This window comes from Ovis aries, chromosome 3 (genome assembly GCF_016772045.2).
Source record: "Ovis aries strain OAR_USU_Benz2616 breed Rambouillet chromosome 3, ARS-UI_Ramb_v3.0, whole genome shotgun sequence".
NCBI lineage: Eukaryota > Metazoa > Chordata > Mammalia > Artiodactyla > Bovidae > Ovis > Ovis aries.
In genome coordinates this window covers 108,835,833-108,849,781 of record NC_056056.1, presented here as the reverse complement: position 1 = coordinate 108,849,781, position 13,949 = coordinate 108,835,833, and the positions used below count along the sequence as shown (strand labels likewise).

General features: G+C 35.6%; 1 protein-coding gene across 1 annotated transcript in view; it reads right to left on the bottom strand.

Moving 5' to 3' along the window:
- Window positions 1-2,869: 2,869 nt before the first annotated feature.
- The window catches only part of TRHDE (thyrotropin releasing hormone degrading enzyme), a 459,653-nt gene continuing 448,573 nt past the window's right edge, over window positions 2,870-13,949 (bottom strand). The window contains exon 19 of the mRNA XM_004007369.6: window positions 2,870-12,767. Coding sequence (XP_004007418.3) covers window positions 12,624-12,767 — 144 coding nt within the window. The 3' untranslated portion in view covers window positions 2,870-12,623. The remainder of the gene's footprint in view (window positions 12,768-13,949) is intronic.

The following is a 13,949-nucleotide window of genomic DNA, read 5'->3' as shown; positions in this document are numbered from 1 at the left end:
ACTAACAAGTTATTTGGTAAATGCTTTATTAACTCATACTTACTAAAACAACAGTGACTTTTTTATTCCTAAATCATAAAGTATTAGAAATGAAAATTTCTTCCATTCAGCATATTTTAAATGTTTGTTCATTTGGGGAATGGCTCTACAAAAATAAACTTTTTGCTGGATAAATTCAAGTTCATTAGAAGTAGTCCGCATAATATTTTTAAAAGATTATCTGATGAATTCAGTAATGTCTAAAAGCCAATTATGAAAGCTCAAAGGCAGAATTTCTCTTATTTCAAGTAACTGGACAGTGCATAAGCTTCATAGTTCTACTGTGTTTTAGTTTTATAGTTTTGGTCTGTTTAAAAAAGTTATTAAAATGTAAGGGGACTAAAACAGCAAAAAAAAAAAAAAGGCAAGTATAATCACATGTGGCAATGCATGCTGCTAAGTCACTTCAGTCTTGTCCAACTCTGTGTGACCCCATAGACAGCAGCCCACCAGGCTCTGCCATCCCTGGGATTCTCCAGGCAAGACCTCTGGAGTGGGTTGCCATTTCCTTCTCCAATGCATGAAAGTGAAAAGTGAAAGTGAAGTCGTTCAGTCGTGTCCGACTCTTAGTGACCCCCATGGACTGCAGCCCACCAGGCTCCTCCATCCATGGGATTTTCCAGGCCACAGTACTGGAGTGGGGTGCCATTGCCTTCTCCCGTGGCAATGCATAGGTAGCATTTAAAAAATAATGTCAGGTTATTAGTGTACAATATTTTGAAGGATAGAAATACTACATTTACTTGAAAAATGTTTTGTACTTAACTGACAGACAATAAACCTTTCAAAAATGAAACTGAATAGCAAAAAAAATTAATAATGAATGTTTTCACCCAGTAGGTCATGAGTTATGTTCCTAAAGCTGGGAACAGAATTGTGAACAAGAGCAAAAGTTGTATTGTGACCCTTGTAGGGGTCAAAAGGAGAGTGACTGAATGACAAATTTAGAAAGTAAATGCCAGCACATTCAAGGCAGATGTTCTTAACTCCACTGTAATATTTACTATAAAACATTTCACTCTTTCATTTACTTACATGACATCATAAAAATATGTGCGATTAGGACCAAGTTGGCCTCTGCAGAGTTAGGTCAAAGCAGTCATCTTAAACTCTATCTGCACACAGAAGGCCAATGGAAAATATAACTTCAAATAAATTAAGGCACTTCAGTCCATCTATATGGTTCTAAGCACAGAGAAATATTTCTCTAACCTTATCACTAAGTGAAAGGAAAGTCCTGGATAAACTAATAGGTCTCCTCCAGATGCAGGATAGAGATTTAACCTGATTTTTGGTCCACTAGTGAAGAGCTCTGCAATCCATCCTCTCTCTTCCCTTAGTTTTCATGGTTTGTTGGCTGGACTATCTCTTAATTACTTGTAATAGCTCAAAACCCACTACACAGCACACTAATTCAAAACACTTTGAAGAAAAGTTTTATGGGCCATATGAAGTAACCAATAAAGTCTCTATTCCTGCCATCGGGACATGTGGACAAGAGGGTGGGGCAGACCGGGAGGACTGACACACATACACTTATGTCAGCGTTGTTAGCTGCTCAGTTGTGTCCTACTGTTTGTGACCCCATGGACTGTAGCCCACACGCTCCTCTGTCCGTGGGATTCTCCAGGTAAGAATACTGGAGTGCATTGCCATTCCCTACTCTGGGGGATCGTCCCAACCCAGGGATCAAAGCCGGGTCTCCTGCATTGCAGGCAGATTCTTTACCACCTGAAGCACTAGGGAAATCTGCATACACACACTGCGTGCATGCTAAGTCACCACAGTTGTACCCGACTCTGTAACTCTATGGACTGTAGCCCACCAGGCTCCTCTGTTCAGTCTCCATGTCCTCCTCCAGGGGATCTTCTTGACCCAGGGATCAAACCCTCCTCTCTTTCTGTCTCATTGGTACATGGGTTCTTCACCACTAGCGCCTCCTGGGATGTATAAAATAGCTAGTGGGGATCTTCTGCATAGCACAGGGAGCTCAGCCAGGTGGTCTGTGATGACCTTGATGGGTGGGATGGGGGTGGGGGTGGTGGCCCCAGAGGGAAGGGATACATGTATACCTATAACCGATTCACTTCATTGTCCAGCAGAAACTGACACAACATTGTAGAGCAATGATACTTCTTCAATTTCAAAATTTTAAAAAGAAAAAGAAAGAAGTGAGTGGTAAACCAAAATGCACTAATTAACATTTTTCTCAAATTAGCTAATGACAATGAAAAAGTAAGCTAGGTATCTACTCAAATCTTCTACATAGACTGGTCTGTATGGATAATCCTTATGTTTCCAGGTTTGTAGGAGGCAGATTAATGACTGATTTAAGCCATGTAAGGCTTGGGTTTGAAGGTTTTCTAATTCTCACCAAAAACCTACCACCAGTTACACAAACTCATCTCAACTCTTAGCCTCTGTCTCCTCACTGTTGACTAGAACCAATGGTATTTCACAAGGTTGTTAAATGAGGTGAAATTTACACAATGCCCAGCATTTAGGAAAACACTCAAATTTTCATTCTTTCCTGATATCCTAACTCATTTAACACTTACATAGAACAAAAAATTAATTCTAGTTAAAATGAACAACTGGTCATTATTTGTTCTTTTTCATTAGTGGATTGGTACATGAACTGGGAATGTACAAGAGGTAAACATCTCCAGTGTACTGCCCTTAATGTGCTAAGTATTCAAAATAAAATCCCTTAAAGTGCTATGTTTTCAAAATCTGGGTAAAATTAACATTGCCTTCTAGTAGGGCTATTTGTGAAAAATCTATTTTAAAAATAAAATGCATATACAGTACACATAAAATAGAACATATATTTTCACCAACTGCTTATTTTTAATATTTAATACAGAAATTTTCTGAGTAAAATTTCATAAAATAAAATTGAAAATAAAAGCTACTAGACTATACTTTTGTTAGATTTTTTTTGAATATAAACAATGCATGTTCAAATATTTTAATAAAACAACAACCTTATTCATTCAAAGCAATTGAACCGAAAGTTATTCTTATGTAATTAAATTATGGAATTCCAGGATATTTTGCAGCAACATTTTCATATTCAAAAGTTCACATATACTAATTGAACAAATACATTATTATTTAGTATAATAATTGTTGAATCTGTTTCTGAAACATATGATTAACTTAAAATTAACACATTGTGAACATACAGTGTGCTAAACTATCGTAGAAAACTTGAGCTACTTTTACATAAGAAGGTTAAACATTTTTCTGCAACTTACTGATATTATTAAAATGCTCAAATAGCTTTCCTTAAAGATAAATTCTATCCTAACTAATGTTCCAACTTTAAAAGTTTAAACTATACGGTTTTATTATGCTTTCTAAATGATACACATTTCTCGAAAACACAATTAAGTGCCATGAAACCGAAATGAGAATTATCCTGAAGTACCATAAATGTTTTGAAAAGAAGTATACATAAATAATGCCTAATATTATCTATATCTAAAAATTATTTAGTTTCTTTTTTGTAGCATGTAATTATCTTTCATGTGCCCTTATGGATTTATTATTTCACTGTTTGTTTCATTTATTGTGATGTAAATTCTTTTAGGTCTTGTTCATCCCTTCCCTTCTGCTCACTAAGTGCTTTGTGAAATAAAAGGTTTTCAGAAAATATCTGTTATATCCTATCACTGTATAATTAGTAATGTCAAATGAAAATAATTCAGCTATGGTCTCTGATAAAGGAAAAAAAAACAGCTATGGGAATCTTAATTTCCCATTACATGAGCTTTTTCTTTGAAAAAGTATATATGTTTAACTTCACTGGAGTAGTGAGAAGAATAAGCCATTTCAGTTTTCTAACTACTTGCAAACCACTCCTTAAAATCCCAGTTGGTTTCTGCATCTATTCTTTCTCTCCTTTCCTCTCAACATGTTTGTTAGTTTTGCTTTCACTGCTCTATTCCCCACTTGGCACTTTGCTTTAGTTCTGTTTACCAGTTTGTGCTCTAGTTAGTTTTGTTCTTAACTGGTAAACATAATTTTTGATTTCCTTTGTTTGCCAGGTCAATCTGCTGTACTTTATTTTTGTTGGACTGTGTTGACCTTGTTCATGGTTGTATATGTATATGTGTGTATTCCATTATTTTAATTATTATTTGCCTGATTTTGTAACTGCCATTTGTCTGGGGTTCATCTTTGGTTTCTCATTTTTGGATATGTGTTTTAATCTCACTTAATGCCATAACAAGCCACTTGTGGAATCTTCGTTCCTGACCAGAGATCAAGCCCTGAGCCTTTGGAGTGGGAGCACTGACTCCAAGACCCTAGACTACCAGAGAACTAGCACTAGGGAATATCAAATAATGAAAAGAGTGAGAACTCACACAAAGGAAACCACTTGAATACAAGACCCAACCACCTGTAGCACCCTGTGCAAGACCCCTCATCTAAACAACAAACAAAACAAAAATACAAATACAGTCACCAGCAGACAGGATTATCACCTCATTCAGCCTTGTCCATCAGAGGAAAAACAAACAAACAAACAAAAACTCAGCACAAATCTCACCTACCCTATATGAGTGAAGTCATTCAGTCATGTCTGACTCTTCATGACCCCATGGACTATAGCCTACCAGGCTCCTCCGTCCATGGAATCTTCCAGGCAAGAGTACTGGAGTGGGCTGCCAAACCCTATATGAAGCTTACACAAATCACTGGAGTAGCAATCCTCATATCAAACAAAATAGACCTTAAAAAAAAGAATATTACTAGAGATAAGGAAGGCCACTACATAATGATCAAGGGATCAAGTCAAGAGGAAGACATAACAATTGTAAATATCTATGCACCCAACATAGGAGCACCTCAATACATAAGACAAACACTAACAGACGTAAAAGGAGAGATTGACAGTAACACAATAATAGTAGGTGACTTTAACACCCCTCTCACACCAATTGACAGATCATCAGAACAGAAAATTAATAAGAAACACAAGTCCTAAATGATATATTAGATGAGATGGATCTCATTGATATCTTCAAGACATTGATCCAAATGCAAAAGACTAAACCTTCTTCTCAGGTGCACATGGAATATTCTCTAGGATAGACCACATGTTGGGTCACAAATCAAACCTCAGTAAATTTAAGAAAATTGAAATCATATCAAGCATATTCTGTGACCACAATTGTATGAGACCACATATCAATTACAAAAAAAATGTAAGAAATATAAACACATGGAGATTAAACAACACGTTTCTAAATAACCAACAGGTTACTGAAAAAATCAAAAGGGAAATCAAACATTTCTAGAAACAAATGGCAATGGAAACACGACAACTCAAAACCTATGGGATGCAGCAAAAGCAGTTCTAAGAGGGAAGTTATAGCAATGCTATCCAACTCAAGAAATTAAAAAAAGCATTGAATAGAAAACCTAATTTTACACCTAAAACAACTGGAAAAAGAAGAACAAAAAAACGCCAAAAATTAGTAGAAGGAAAGAAAGCATCTCAGCAGAAATAAATGAAAAAGAAATGAAAGAAATAATAGTAAAGATTAAAAAAACTAAAAGCTGGTTATTTGAGAAGATAAATAAAATTGACAAACCTCTAACCAGACTCATCAAGAAAAAAGAGAGAAGAATCAAATCAACAAAATTATAAATGAAAAAGGAGAGGTTACAACAGACAATTCAGAAATACAAAGGATTATAAGACTATTATGAACGTCTATATAGCAATAAAATTGATAACCTGAAAGAAATGGACAGATTCTTAGAAAAGTTCAATCCTCAAAGACTGAACCAGAAAGAAATAGAAATTATGAACAACCCAATTACAAGCCCTGAAATCGAAGCTGTGGTCAAAAGTCTCCCCCAGAATAAAAGCTCAGGACCAGATGGGTTCACAGAATTCTATCAAACATTTAGAGAAGAGCTAATGCCCATCCTTCTAAAACTCTTTCAAAAATCTGTAGAGGAAGGAACATTTCCAAATGCATTCTATGAGGCCAACATCCCCTTGATACCAAACCCAGACAAAGACAACACATAAACAGAAAACTACAGGCCAATATCACTGATGAACATACATGCAAAAATCCTCAACAAAATTTTAGCAAACAGAATTCAGCAACACATCAAAAAGCTGATGCACCATGATCAAGTTGGGTTTATTCCAGGGATGCAAAGATTCTTCAACATACACAAATCAATCAACGTGATACACCATATTAAGAAATTGAAAGATAAAAACCATTTGATCATCTCAATAGATGCAGGAAAAGCCTTTGACAAAAATCAGCACCCATTTATGATTAAAACTCTTCAAAAGATGGGTATAGAAGGAACCTACCTCAACATAGTAAAGGCCATATATAATAAGCCTACAGCAAACATTATTCTCAATGGTGAAAAAAATGAAAGCATTCCCCCCCTAAGATCAGGAACAAGACAAGGGTGTCCACTTTCCCACTATTATTCAAGATAGTTCTGGAAGTTCTAGACAGCAATTAGAGAAGAAAAAGAAATAAAAGGAATCTGGATAGGAAAAGAAGAAGTAAAGCTCTCACTCCTCACTCAGTGAGGAGTGAAGCTATCACTGACATTATACTGTACATAGAAAACCCTAAAGACAGTATCAGAAAATTACTAGAGCTAATCAGTGAATTTAGCAAAGCTGCAGGATACAAAATCAATACATAGAAACCACTTGCATTTCTATATACAAGCAATGAAAAGTCAGGAAGAGAAATTAAAGAATCAATCCCATTCACCATTGCAACAAAACGAATTAAATATCTAGGAATAAACTTACCTAAGGAGACAAAAGAACTATACACAGAAAATTATAAGACATTAATGAAAGAAATCAAAGATAACATAAACAAATGGAGAAATATTCCATGTTCCTGGGTGGGAAGGATAAATATTGTAAACATGACTACACTACCGAATACAGTCTACAGATGCAATGTGATACCTATCAAATTACCACTGGCATTTTTCACAGAACTAGAACAAAACATTTCACAATTCATATGGAAACACAAAAGACCCCGAATAGCCAAAGCAGTCTTGAGAAAGAAGAGTGGAGCTGGAGGAATCAAGCTTCCTGACTTCAGATTATACTACAAAGCTACAGTCATCAAGACATTATGGTACTGGCACAAAAACAGAAATATAGACCAATGGAACAAGATAGAAAACCCAGAGATAAACCCATGCACCTATGGGTAACTTATTTTTGACAAAGGAAGCAAGAATATAAAATGGGGCAAAGACAGCCTCTTCAATAAATGCTGGGAAAACTGCAGTTACATGTAAAAGAATGAAATTAGAACACTTCCTAAAACCACACACAAAGATAAACTCAAAATGGATTAAAGACTTAAATGTAAGAACAGAAACTATAAAGCTCTTAGAGGAAAACATATGCAGAACCCTCAATGACATAAATCAAAGGAAGATCCTCTAGGACCCACCTCCTAGAGTAATGGAAATAAAAGCAAAAGTAAACAAGTGGGACCTGATTAAACTTAAAAGCTTTTGCACAGCAAAGGAAACTATACACAAGGTGAAAAGACAACCCTCAGAATGAGAGAAAATAATAGCAAATGAAACAATTGACAAAGGATTAATTTCCAAAATATACAAGCAGTTCATACAACTCAATACCAGAAAAACAAACAAACCAATCAGAAAGTGGGAAAAAGACCTAAACAGACATTTCTCCAAAGAAGACATACAGATGGCTAACAAACACATGAAAAGATGTTCAACATCACTCATTATTAGAGAAATGCAAATCAAAACTACAATGAGATATCACCTCACACTGGTCAGAATGGCTATCATCAAAAAGTTTACAAACCATAAATGCTGGAAAGGGTGTGGAGAAAAAGGAATGCTCTTGCAGTTAGTGGGAATATAAATTGATACAGCCAGTATGGAAGATGGTATGGAGATTCCTTTAAAAACTAGGAATGAAACCACCATATGACCCAGCAATCCCACTCCTAGGCATATACCCTGAGGAAGCCAAAACTGAGAGACCCATGTATCCACTGTTCACTGCAGCACTCTTTACAATAGCTAGAACATGGAAGCAACCTAGATGTCCATCGAGAGACAGATAAATATTGTATTCTAATGCACATATATAGAATTTAGGAAAATGCTACTGAAGAGTTTATTTACAGCTTAGCAATGGAGAAACAGACATAGAGAATAGACTTATGAACATGGGAAGAGGGGAGGAGAGGATGAGATGTATGGAAAGAGTAACTTGGAAACTCATATTACCATATATAAAATGGATAACCAACGGGAACTTGCTGTATGGCTCAGGAAACTCAAACAGGGGCTCTGTATCAACCTAGAGGGGTGAGATGGGAGGGAGGGTCAACAGGGAGGGGAATATGTATACCTATGGCTGATTCATGTTGAGGTTTGACAGAAAACAACAAAATTCTGTAAAGCAATTATCCTTCAAAAATATATATATTAAAAGGAAAAAATTTCCAATAGATTTGAATTAAATATATTATCATAAACTTTGTTAGGAATTCTTGACTGTATCTAATGTGGTACTATATTTGCTTGAAAATTGCTGTTGCACTGCTTAGGTGTGCATAGATTTATAAACATTTTACTAAAGGTTACTTTCACAGATTTAAATGGACGTCATTTTACCTGTGGTCTGACCATCTGTTACTACAAAGTTTATCAGATAAATCTTTGTGGAAAATAAATTGTCGGTATTTTAATGTCATTTTTAAATAATGTTCACCAAAATATTTTGAAAAGTATTATCAATGAGCCATATTTTTTCCACGATTTGGCTATTTACACTGACTAAAAGTGAAAGCTGATTAACACTTATTTCCGTTGTTTGACATTATACAAACTAGAAACACATACTTCTAAAAATAATATAATTATTGTGAAAAGATTGTTAGTTGTTTAGTCCTGTTCAACTTTTTGTGAACTGATGGACTATAGCCCAATAGGCTCCTCTGTCCATGGAATTCTCCAAGCAAGAATACTGGAGTGGGTAGCCATTCTCTTCCCCAAGGGATCTTCGAGACCCAGACTCAAGCCCAAATCTTCCAAATTGCAGTTAGATTCTTTACCATCTGCACCACCAGAGGAGCCCCAGTAATAACTGTAGACATATGTAATCTCATATTTTGATACAGCTTCTGATATTTGGAAAATCTCCAATTAATGCAACTGACAGATGTTTCAAACATGTCTTTATATTTTAGTTGTAGGAAGGCTTTCTTGAAAGTCTAAAGTTATTGTAACTGTTCTGCAAATGACAGTTATGTAGTTTTTAAGCAGTTCATGTTGCTACTCTGAGGCTGTGTTTTGATCAAACTATGATTAATATAATTTGTTATGTTTTTGAAAAGAGTCAAATGAACCAGTATATTGCATTGAAAATGAAGCACAATTTATTGTGCCTGCATGCGTGCTCAGTTGTGTCCAACTCTTTGCGACCCGTGGACTGCAGCCCACCAAGCTCCACTGTCCAAGGGATTTTCCAGGTAAGAATATTGGAGTGGGTTGCCATTTCTGCCTCCAGGGGATCTTCCCAACCCAGGGATCAAACCTGTGTCTCTTGCGCCTCCTGCATTGGCAGGCAGATTCTTTACTAGTGCCACCTGGGAAGCCCCCAGTTATAACATATGGTATAATCTTAATGACCTTGTAAGTTTTACTGTTATATTTGGAAACTGCACTATCACAGAAATCTCAGTCATATGATATAATTATTCTAAAAATAATGTAAACCAAAGTGAATTTAAATTCCAGTAAAATCCATGTTATTGAAACTGAAGAATCAACACTATAGATAATAGCCTTAGAGCTTGTGCTTGTATATGTAAAAAAAAAAATACAACAATTGTTAAGAACATTTTAAAGGAAAAGGTGTAAAAATGGGGAAAAGTTTTTATTTACAGGTTACCTAGAGATATTTAATACTTAGGATGGTAAATTTTTAGTCCTTTCTAATTTCAACCAAGTTTTACCATCATACGTATATCGGCACAGTAAAGTTTTAAACCTAGATGTTGAACTCTTAACAATTTGCTATTTCATGCACATATGTGTGTGTGTGTGTGTGTGTGTGTGTGTGTGTGTGATTTGTAAGACAGACAATGGAGAGAAAAAAGATAAAAACTCTATGTAGAAAATAGAATTTTATGACTACATTTTACAGAATATTCCAAGAGATATCATTGGTCGTTTTATTATTTTGAAAATATTACTCATTTAAACAACTAAAAAAGGTTAAAGCTTGATATAATCTTCAACACTGGAAAGGATAAATTATTGAAAAATATGTAGAACAAAAATTCCATCTCAATGCCATTGATATCACTATACTGTTAAACAAGTATGAGGTATTGAACATTGCACATAATTATACACTTAGGATTTGACATTGTAGCTAAACCAGTTGTTCAAGGCCACTAAAATACTGAAAGAGGATTAAAATTATTAACAGTGCAGAGGAAACAGAACTATAAAACCCCTTGTAACTCAAAGCTGGAAATGGTGCTTTCACTCAAAAGAATGTCACAACTACCAAGAATTTTCAGTAATTCACGACACAAAACAAGACAGCCACCTCTAATTTTTTATCTTTTCTATCAAAATGAATCCAGTGGTGATATAGTACATATTTTGGACCTGCATGACAGTGATATTTATAATTGTTATGTTTCAGAACTTACCCCTTAAAGATTTCACATACGTGTGACATGTGCTAGTTAAATTTCATCACTTCAGATAGATGGGATGACTTTTAGATTTTATATTAAGCATTAGTATGTCTTATTAACAACACATAGAGTATTTAAAATTCATATATTAATCGAAGTGCTGAAAAAAATAGATATGAGTAATAGCAATTAATTGCTAAAAAGATAAAATTCAAGTTTAGATGGTACTTGTTCTATGGACTAGGAAATTGCTCCTCTTTATGCAAACTTATAATAAATCGATGGCTCTGGTTTCTAAAATGCCTACTTTCCTCCCCCCAGTGTTCAGTGACTATTGGAGCTAGAAAATATTCTTTCGATGATTTGTAACATTTGGAGAAGTGGAAAAACCTCAGGGAAACATAAAGTGGTCCACAAACATTTGGCTTATGTGCGATTAGTTGTATTGGCATTTCATAATGGTAAACGTAAAATATGTTCATTTTTGAGTATCTAAGCAGTGCTTGGAGAGCTGGCCTACTGGGTGAGAGTACCATTTAAAAACACTTGTGTTACATAATACACAATCAGGAAAAGACTATTCAAAATTCTCAGTTAGAACAGAGCTGGCAATGCCAAAGGATGCACTTTGCTCAAGAAAAGAAACTTTTCATCATAATGAATGGAACAACTGGCATCAAAGATCATTAAAATCCACCTGCAGTAGGGTTGCTTCATGGGGGATTAGATTCACACAGACCCAAAGATCAACACATGGAGAGAGTGTTTAACTCTCTGGACCCACCCAACATGAAAAAAGGGGAAAAACAAAGAAGATGACAAAGAAACACTTTCTCAGCACTGATCATCATTAAGTGTTCACAACTGTTAGTTGTAATAGGAAGTTTGACTAAGATGATGACAGAATCTATATTTACGAGGTGAGGCTGCTACTTTGGAAAATTAGAAGAGTGTCTGTACGTAAAACTGTATTTTAGTTCATTTTTATGTAGTAGAATAGATTATTCAGGAAATAGATGAAAAAATCTATAACAGGTGAGAAATTTATCAGGAAATTGTCAGGAAGGATAGTACTGAGATAAATTCTTTGAAGCATTTTCAAAGTTTGCATACGTTTATAAAAAGAGATAAATTTTCTTTGAGGTGAAGTTTTTGCACAAGTGCAGAGTACAGCATACTATATACATATTGGGCTTCCCTATGCACATATACATATGCACACAGTGTCTATATGTCTTTTTAAAAACATATACACAGCTTTAACTCAAAGAAAATTAGTTAGCAACACAATAATCATTGCAAGACAATCCAAGTGCTGAAATACGTGACACCAATCAAAGGGTGATTTCCCCTCTCACATTGCCCAGGACTACGACTATAACTCCCTGTTTCAGTTTTTCTTTTGTTGCAACACTGATTGTCATAGATAATCTTTGTGCTTTTGTATAATGCCCATCCAGATGGAACATATATTCACATACAACAGTGGACATTTTAAATAAGCATGCTGGCACACAGGCGGGACCATACAACCATGCACAACATTTTCTGAATATGTTTTTCCATACCGACTGCAACGTCAACATGCACCGCTATCATATTTGGTCCTGTACAGCGAGGAATGCACAGCAGAAGCAGTCATGGCTAGATTCACTGGCAAGAGTTTCTTAAGAGAAGAACACCCAGTAGAGAAACAAAACAGAATGAATAAAGCCAAAAAAAAATTCCTAAAATTAAAAATTAAAAAAAAAAATTTCCTCCCACATGTTAACACTGAAAATCTGGCCATATTCCTCATTCCACAGCAGGTCTTCTCATAAAATTCTGAGTTGAACTGATTATAAGAGACACATATTAATGTCTCAGAGCTTTTCCCAGCCACTGAAAAAGCTCATCCTGATAAAGCATTTTCCAGCGTACATTGGCTTCGACAGTTTCCACAGCTCTTGAGAAAGAGGCAGCAGCTACTCCGTCATAGCTCTTCATAAAGTTCTTTAGCTGGAAACATAAATATTAGAATGGTAAACAGACAGCATAAGTTATATGCTCAATAATACTCTATTAACTTTGTATGGGGGCAGATGGTTACTATACTTATCATGGTGATCGTTTCATAATGTATGCAAATGTCAAATATAGACAGGTATACACAGTGTACCTGAAAATAATACAATATTTTACTATGTTTCAATAAAAAACAAAATGTAAAAATGATAAATTCATGTCTTAAAATGAGCTCATGTCCAACACATATAAACAAGAATTTATTTGAAGAAAAAGTGTCACAGTCACTACAGCATGTATATTTAAGGTGTGGAGTGAGGTAAGTAGGTCTATCTAATATGTGGAGTGAGCTTATAATGAAATTCAATGAAACAGATTTTGTCCATTAGGTGTAATATCATTTCTTTTGGAACTGAAAGGGGAAAAAAAGAATGAAAACAGTTTAAATAAATAAATGAACAGTTTAAAGTGTAGCTGCTCAGTCATGTCTAATTCTTTGTGACCTCAATGACTGTAGCCCACCAGGCTCCTCTGTCCATAGAATTCTCCAGGCAAGAATGCTAGAGCGGGTTGCCATTCCCTTCTCCAGGGGATCTTCCTCATGCAGGGACTGAACCTGGGTCTCCCATATTGCAGGTAGATTACTGTCTGAGCCACCAGGGACGCCTAAATAACTCCAAGTTTAGCTTCTTGTTTCATAAATATTAAAGCAGACATATTTAATTCATCTTTCATAATGGGCTGATGAGGTAGTGGCAAGAACTAGTTCTAATAACAAAGCATATCTAATGTACTAGCAGTAGAGTTAGTCATTCAGTCCTGTCCGACTCTTTACAATCCCATGGACTGTAGCCTGCCAGGCTCCTCTGTTCATGGAATTCTCCAGGCAAGAGCACTAGAGTGGATTGCGGTTCCCTTTTCCATGGCATCCTCCCAACCCAGGGATCGAACCTGGTCTCTTGCATTGCAGGCAGATCCTTTACCGCTGACTCACCAGGAAGTCCCCATAGCTCTGCGTTGGGCTTATTGACAGAGAACATTCAACCTATCAGCCTATTTATTACTGGAAATTTTTCTGTGTCGTGTAGCCACCACACTTAATAGCAGCTATATTCTGGAATTTCTATCTCCTAATCTGCTCAAGGGTATTCCCTCTGCTCCACCTCAGCTGTCACA